At 39.3% G+C, this 8,914-nt stretch overlaps 1 protein-coding gene across 1 annotated transcript; it reads right to left on the bottom strand.

Annotated features, from left to right (window-relative positions):
* Nucleotides 1-7,432: 7,432 nt before the first annotated feature.
* On the bottom strand, nucleotides 7,433-8,614 carry LOC123142228 (light-harvesting complex-like protein OHP1, chloroplastic). The gene is made up of 3 exons (XM_044561220.1): nucleotides 8,306-8,614; nucleotides 8,013-8,135; nucleotides 7,433-7,890 (listed from the first exon to the last, which is right to left on the bottom strand). The coding sequence occupies exons 1-3, from the start codon at nucleotides 8,438-8,440 to the stop codon at nucleotides 7,822-7,824; spliced, it is 327 nt and encodes a 108-aa protein (XP_044417155.1). The 5' UTR covers nucleotides 8,441-8,614; the 3' UTR covers nucleotides 7,433-7,821.
* Nucleotides 8,615-8,914: the final 300 nt, after the last annotated feature.

Below are 8,914 nucleotides of genomic sequence, written 5' to 3'. Positions count from 1 at the left end.
TACCAAGTCGGAATGGGGGAGAGTATAAGGTCATACTACACCTTAAATGCTCCCATGATACAAACTTTAAAATTTTAATTTTAGATGTTTCAAAAAATTCTGATTTTTTTGGTGAATGTTCACAATGTATGTGACTACAACCCCTAAAAGACTAAATCCAAATTTGAAATACACACTGAGAACAAAAAAGACAAATCTAGCATCAATAGTGTCACAAAAAGACAAAAGCAAAATTAACACTATTCACATCCATATTTGTCTTTTTTGTTTCTCAATGTGCATTTACAATTTGAAGTTGAAATTTTTAGGGGTTGTAGACACATTCCTTATGAACATTCACGGTTTTTTTCGAATTTTTTGAAACTTTTAAATTTATTTTTTTGAAATGGTATCATGGGAGCATTTAAGATGTGGTATCACTGGATATTCTCCTGTTTGAATGGAGCTAGGACATGCTATTTACTTTTTAGAATGGATTTTCTAACGTATCTTTTAGGAACTTAATTAAATTTCAAAACTTATTTTATTTTACCATCCTACATATTCGATGGCAAGTAAGAATTAAGTTTTGAATGAAATTGGTATGCAGAACATGTATCAAATTATTTTCAAGTTTAATATGTCTTTGAGAAATCAAATATTCTTTAGGACTAATCATACTAATAAGCCACCCACAAAATACGTACTAATAAGCTCCAGAAACAGCATGGTCTACTTGGAAACTTTGTAAAACCTCGAAATTACAATAACTATCCATATAGATCCATTAGAATTATATATCCAGCTTTACTTTCTAATAACATCAAATATCTAGAGAATTGCCAATAGACCAATATATCTGATATTGCAAATGAACTTTAAGAATTCATAGCTTTTGAGAACACACACACTTTCGGATGGGTGGGCCATTTGCCTTGGCGGGATACGGAGGAGACTAGTTGTCATCCGCCATTACTCCTCGCCCTTTTAAGTAGGGTATAAAGATATAGCCAAGACATATCAACAAGGGATCTGATTTAAAAAATAGCGATGTGAGGAACGCAAGGGTGAAAATAATTTTGATTTGAACACTCATTCAAACAATATTTGGATTTGTAATTTCAATCCCATAGGAAGAAAATACAAGTACTAACCACACTCCAATCCCATTTCGGTAAGAAAAACATACCTAAATTTCTGGTCGTGACAAGTTACGTATATGTGGTATGCTATGTGTCACCACTAGAGGCATTTGGAAGTAAATATTTGGATTTAAAAGGACGCCTCTAACTCTTTTTAGTACTGTAGCACACAAAGGGTATCCCTAACTTGTTTTTTTTTCTTTTTCTTTTTTGAGGGGAACCTCTAACTAGTTTTTTAGCACAAAATCTCGCAAGGGAATGGCCTGCTTCATGAGGCCTCTTTACAAATTACAAATTCCCAATCCTATGAGCATTTGCCATTGCTCCTATACCTAAGATGGCCCCAAACCCAATTTGGCGCTTAAGGGGTCAAATAATGACCATTTAGCAACTGGCACACAACCTTAGAAATAACGGATCGCCGGCCCATATAACGCACAGTAGCTCGTTTTTAGGGAGTTATGTGTTTCGTGTTGACTGGTTATCCTTTGTTATTTTCTTTTTTCTTTTGTATTTTTATATTTTTTTCTTTTAGTTTTCAAATGCATGGACTTTTTAAATTGGTGAACTTCTCTTAAATTTGTGAACTTCTTTTCAAATTTTGTGAACTTTTTTCAATTATTAAAAATTTCGTATCAAATTTTACTTTTTTTATAAATTTGTGAAACTAATTCATTTTCGAGAACTTTTTCCAATTCGTGAACTGTTTGCCAAACTCGTGGAAAAAATTCCCAAATACGTGATGTTTGCAGAATTTGTGAACTTTTTTACAAATTCATGATTTTTTCCTCAATCTAGTGGACTTTTTAATTTTCATGATTTTTTTTCCAAATTTCTGAACTTTTTCAAACTAATGAGGTGAACGCTGTTGCGAAAATCAGCGAACAAGCGACAGTTTTTTTTTTAGGATCACAAGCGATAGTAGAGTTGACCGAACGAGCAATAAAAGAGGCAGCCCGCTAATGGGCCGCAATCCGCGCGAATCCCAGGTGAGCACGCTGGAGCTTTCTAGCGCCTGAAGCGCTAAAGAGGAGGTCTCGCAATATTTAAAATCGGTGAAACACGGATTTTATGTGGCATTTTTTTCTAGCGGGGAGCTTCTTCAACATTTTCTAGCGGACATTTTATGTGGCCTTATTTTTCCTAGCACAGAACTGTGTCAGCTGCAGGATGGTGATACGTCTTGCTTTATGTGAGTCGAACGATGCCCTCGCTTAAAAGACACACCCTAATAGGCCGGCAGAACTTGGAGATCATTATTTTTAGTTTTTAATTTTTTAAAAACATTATAAATACATCTATTCTGAAACGGATAATATATCTTGTTCTTTTGAAATGTTCATCATGAATTTGAAAATGCTAGCAATATGCGAAATTTTTGCTAGTGTAATTATAAAAAGAGTATTGATAACATTCAAAAAATATGTTCATAAAGTTTAAAAATGCTTCACGAGTTTCAAATAATATATGAGTTACATTTTCGAAAACTTTTCTGCAATGCAAGAAGATTTTAGTATAACAAAAAAATGTTTTTGAGGATTAATAAATGAAGTTTACCATTTAAAAATGTTCAAATGTTTCAAAATTATGTTTTTGACATATACTAATTAATTATACAAAGTAAGAAAATGTCTAGTATAATTCAAAAAAATGTTCCATTGTATTTAACATATGTTTAACACTTTTTAAAAAAAATGTTCAAACAATTGTATTTGAAATAATATTAATCATGTATTTGATAAAATAAACATGTATAAAAAAATTCCTGATGTGTACAAAAATGTAGACATGTCTTAACGAAAGAAAGCCGAAGATAAAAAAACCATACCAAAGAAAATTGCATCAAACAATGATTTTTATTTTAAGAAACACATAGGAAAATAAACACGCGTCCGCTACTACACTATTTTGCCAGCCAGTCACCCTCACACTAGTGGCGAGACAGAGCTCTGCCTCACAGTAGGTGATACAAAGTTCTGGCATCAACTGCACCCGTGCATATTGCCGAAGTGGACAGCCCCAGACAGCCAGGAGCCTCATAACAAGCAGGCTAAAACAGGCCGACTGTCTGGAGACCTCCTATTATATGCTCGAAGCGACAAACTGTCTCCGGGTCGCACGGGCGAAACGTCCTGGCAAGCCCATTACGACAACTACAGGCGGTAGCTGCTTCTGCCAATTTTTTGGTTACCCCCTACTTTCCATCAGACTTTACCGGTTTTTGCACATAGCAGAACATATTGCGAGAGGAAATCATTTAAAAATACAAGTAATGTTCAAAAAATACAAGCTATCTACATGAGCAAAATAGTTTCTCCAATTTTAAAAATTATTCATGAGTTTTAAATAATTGTTCATGAATTCTAACAAGTAATGTTCATGAATTAGAAAAAACACCATTTATAACCTCGACGGTCAGTTTTAAAGATGTACATGAGTTTTAAAAATGTTTATAAAATTTGCAAACAGAATCACAAAATTTGAAAATTTTGTTCGTGAATTTAAAGAATAAAAATATAAAATAAAATAATAGAAAAAATGAACGAGAAAACCAGATAAGAACCTGAAAAAAAACCATAGATGGTGAGTAGAAGAAACGGTGATGGCGAATTCCAATGGCGGCAGACATAGAACAATGGTGGTTTACGGTGGTGGTGGTCGATGGGGGTGGCTTTTACGTGGTACTACCCATAGATGGAGGAGGAGATTTGGAGATTATACAAGATGTCGGAAAAAATGCGCATTTACAAGAACCGTAGAAGAGCTTTTTTTAACTTTTCCTGAAAGGTGGTTATTTTAGGGATAGTTCGAGATGCTCTTAGGATGTTTAACAGACATATATAGAGATATATTATTTTCAACCTGAGCACAACATCACGCATGGGAACTGCCAGCCCCATAGGAGGATCTTTCCAGATCCCAAATTCTTTTTTTTTAGAATTCCAGATTCGAAATTCCTTTTTTTAGGAGTAATAGATCCCAAATTCCTAACACAACTGAATTTTGCCTGTGCATCAGGGCCTATGATGGATGCTGTAAGATTTTAGGCTTGTTTTTTTAGACACAGTACAATTAAAGTCGCTCACATACACGAGCAATTTTTATGCTTGGTTGAAGCACAAATTTTATATGGGCTTCTTCATCATATGAGCCAGCTTTTCTTATAGAGATAAATTATAAGTGCAAGGGAGTAACTCACTAACTAGTACCCCTTTAATTGCAGCCGCAGGCCCGCAGCGGGCACCGTGAGTAGTGCTCCTGGAGTGCCACATTGTGTGCTCCAGCGCCGCCATGTTTCTCACGCTGGTGCATCCACGGGATCATGCTTTTTCCCATATGTTTTTGGGTATTTTTTTCATGGGTTTTTCTTTGTTTTCGGATTTGATTTTCATGATTTTTGTACTTTTAAAATATAGTTTTCCTAACATGAAAAGGCACAATTATACTTTCTAAAAGTGAAAATCATAGTTGTACAGCTTTGCTCTGGCATGAAGCACATCCGCGCTTTTCACAGTTGTGCTTCTAGAAAAGTGAAGAGCACAGCTGTGCTTCTCGAAAAGTTAAAATAACAGTTGTGCTTGTGCGTCAAGCATAATGTAGCACAATTGTGCTTCCATGTGAAAGCACATCTATGATTTCCGAAAAAGTGAAAAGCACGGGAATGCTTCCCCAAAAAAGTGTTTACTACAACTGTCCTTATGGTTTTTGCGGGTTTTTTTCAGGTGTTAGAGGGTTTTTCAGCTTCCTTTTTTAAATTTTTCCTCTGGTGTTTGGTTTTTCCTCTTTCTGTTTCTTATATTCATTTTTTCCTGGATTTTTTGCGAACAAAGTTCGTCCAAACCTATTAACATGTGAAGATCTCAGCGCGAGAAACCCAATGATGAAAACTGTTCCTGATTTGGATATTGCAGAAACAGATCTATGGAAAATGCGCAAAACTCCTAGGTCAGACAAATGTCGCACAACCATTGCGCCACTTGTCGGATTAACCTTTGCAAGGGCACCCTCTAACTAGTGATTTCCATAAACCTTCACACGCCAGAGCGCCGGACATCAGGCCAAAGTGGTCTGCCCAAGACATCCCAGGAGCCCCGCACATGCAGGCTGACGACAAGCCAACTGTCTAGAGACATTCTATTCTATGCTCGAAGCTACAAATTTGTTGCTAAATTGCACATGCGAAGCGTCATGGGCTGGCCCATTACTAGCAAAACGATCATTAGATGGTTTTTCCTGACCTTTTCGGACTTTTCTTTGTTTTCAGAAAAAACTGAAAACTGAAATCATTTTATTCGAAAAATGACCGTACAAGCTATCTACTCAAGCCAATCAGTATTTCTGAAATTTTAAATTATATGTCTGAATTTAAAAAATGACCATCAATTTGAAAAAGTGTGTGTTAGTTTAAAATGTTTAATTTTATAGATTTGAACATGAAATTAAAAAAACAAAAGTTGAAAGTGCAAATGAATTATTATAAAATGCTCATGAAATTTGGAAAAGTTGTTTGTGGGTTTAAAATAAGAAAGAATATAATAAAGACAAAAAGAACCATAAACCAGACGAGAAATTCTTCATATGGACTTGGAGTGGTGAGTGACTAGTTTAGGATCTACCATCAAACGCTACTCAATAACTGTGTAGTTATAAAAGTAGATTCTGGGCAAGTCCAAATCCATGTGCGAGACATGATTGACCAAAAAGGGATTTGCGCCTCCTACTTGGAGACATACTCTCTGGACGCTCCTGTGTGATCCGACTCGAACAAAGCATAGCCATGCAACTTGGATTAATCATTACTATGATTTTAGTAGTCAGCATCACTGGTCGAGAAAAGAGACCGGACTGACACAGGCATGACCGACTCGCCTTGAACCCGGCAAAATATATCGTGAGGGAAAAAGAACCAGAATATGACACATTTTACAGGTCTACCAGGTCGGGTTTTTTTTTTGTATACACTTGGAAGTCGGCATGTTCCGCTAGGAGCCGCTACCGACTGGTCGAGTCGGATTTTATCCGATTCGAGACCATGTATGCACGAACCTAAAGGATCGCCCTCTTAAGGGAAAGAACCCACTTGTTTGGTTTCGACTTCGCTACTCGGATGTGATCCCATGGCAACTCGGATCATGGGCTAAGTTGATTATGGGATTTATGGTTCAAGTGGGCCTCAAGTGTTGAGCCCACAGTGAGACGACTATATAAGTTGAGACATTTTACCTGAGTTGGGTGATCGATGATCAGAAGATCTAGGCAGCTCCACACGCCTTCCTCATGTGATCTAGCAACCAGCCACTCGAAGTTCTGACCCCACACGCACAGAAACCTCTAGACGAGGTGCACTTGTATCGCTCTGATGACCAGCTCGAGGATACCAGTGATCGGCTGCTCGAGGGAATCAGCTGGAGGAGATGAGTTGGCTCGACGAGACGCTACTCCAACTCTACTTCCGCTACAAGGACGCGTGTCTATAGTTGTAAACTTGTTATCTATACCCTAAGCATGCATATTCCTGGTTGTTCTGCTTGGTAGGGAAAATTTCATTTGCAACCGTTGCATGTCGCGTAGCCCAACATTCACCACCACGACCACACCTAGAATAATTATTATCTACTATTCTCGGTAATGAGTGTAGAACAGGAAATTTGAACTGTCTTGAGAGCTCACAAATAGCACTTCCTTCATTATGGACAGGGATTTTCATATGGTGTGGATGCCCTTGGCTAGGGGTGGACAAAAAGCTCATAGCTTGCAAGCTTAATGAGCACTTGATAGGTCACCTTGTTAAGCCGGTAGTTCGATTCTTAATGAACAAAGTCAATCACATATATTAGTTTGTCAAACTTAATGAGCTTAACGAATGAATCACAACACATATTCTTATCTTACGTGAAAATGTTTTCATCACACCTCAACTCATCTATTCAATATAATCGACCCAACCTAGCTCATAAGAGGCAATAATCTAGCGCATCTCCTCCTGTAGTCACCATCTTAATTTGTTCGCAAAAATCACACCCACACTCTCAACCCATAGGTAGTAAATCATCGTAGTCTATTAACGAGCGCTCACAAAGTCACGAGCTTAACGAGCTTTAGACGAATAGAGGCAAACATAGTTTTGTGCTAGTTAAGCTTAATAAGCCAAGCCTTAATGAGGAGTATGAACTTAACGAGCCAAGTCTTAATGAGCCGAGCAGCTCGTCAATCCACCCCTACCCTTAGCAGCTGACTTAGCCATCCAAACTTAAGAGCACCAGTTCAACCAAAAAAGCTCGAGCCGAAAAAAAGAGAGTGAAACATTGTACTCATATGTAGAAACACTAGTTCAGAATATCATGGCATCGGAACCACATCATTGTGATTTACAAGTCAGCATACTTTTCAAAACATGGACAACTTCAGTTTTTCTTTTCAAAACAACGAACAAGTTTTCATATTAACGGTACAAACTATCACCCATCTCAGCAGAATATTGTCAAGTGTTGAAGATCACTCTGTCGATCACTTTGGTAAGACGAGTGTAAAAATGAAAAATAGCAAGCACAATGAAATGCTCAGAGCTCCATTATATATTTGCTATGATGCATAGCATAGCCATTGGTAACGGTTTTTTTTTTGCGCATAATTGGTAACGCTTTCTTGTGGCTCTTATCTCCCGAGCATCAACATCTTATAGGCAAGGAGGGAGAGCAGACTACAGTGGAATATCGAGGCCTTTCCCCACTTCGAAACCGATTATCTCAAGAACACCTTTGTGCAATATCTGGAAGGAAAAAAAGCAGAGCCCCAAAACGCATCAATAATCACAAATGCATGTATACAATGGAGGAAATTCTAATTATGACAGTGCTTTCGCGATTGAACGGATGACACAGATGTTCTTACCAGCTCCACGATGAAGGTCCCAATGAGGCCCATCATGCAGGCCCTGGAGTTCCAGACCTCCGCGGTCTTGGTGAACCCCAGGAACGGCTCACTCAGCTTGGGCTGCGCCCTTGGCACCCGGACCTAGCAGAAAGAAACACCAAAGTTTCAGCAACTAAAGTTAAATAAATCACTTGCTTCTTTCTGAACTCTACACACGAATCAATCAAGTAGAGAAGATTTTAAGATTGACGCAGAGGCACGGGGAACGAAGGAAGCGAGGGAGGTAGCCTTGGATGCATGCAGGAACTTACTCCGGCAGGAAGCTTCGCCGCCCGGACTCTGAAAGCCGCCGCTCTCGGTGAGCGGTTAGCGGCAGCATTCTTCTGTCCGCGGAAGGTCTGCACTGCCAGGAGAGACGGTGCATGAACCATGGAGGCCACAGCCATTGCTGTACACTGATTAACCTCGGCACCACAGAGAGTTTGGTAGGGGAGGAAGATGAGCAGGCCGGGGCTGCAATGCGATGGCTCAGAGGTAGAGAAAGGACACGAGATGGGGCTAGCGAACGAGCGATCGAGAAGCTGGCTGCCTGGGTTTGTTGCGGACCACAACCTTATCCGGCGCGGGTGGACGTGCTCACGTACACGTACGCTGGTGGGCCGGGAGCGTGTGTGCACTGGGCAGCTGCGTGGCTCAAATGTTATGCGTGAGGCCACCTAACGGGCAGCTGCATCTCAAGAGACGAAAAGCATCAACGCGCTCCGGCGGGCAGGCGTCGAACTTTTGGATCAGACGACTCTCCCATGACGCTGCAGGTGATCTGGACCCCATGAATTGTGATTGTGCCCTCCAAAATCCTTTCTAGCCACCTAACGGTGCCGTTCCAAGTAGGGTTTTTTGGGGTCGGAATTTTCGGTAAC

This window comes from Triticum aestivum, chromosome 6D (genome assembly GCF_018294505.1).
Source record: "Triticum aestivum cultivar Chinese Spring chromosome 6D, IWGSC CS RefSeq v2.1, whole genome shotgun sequence".
NCBI classification, from domain to species: Eukaryota; Viridiplantae; Streptophyta; class Magnoliopsida; order Poales; family Poaceae; genus Triticum; species Triticum aestivum.
This window is presented reverse-complemented; position numbering and strand designations above follow the sequence as displayed.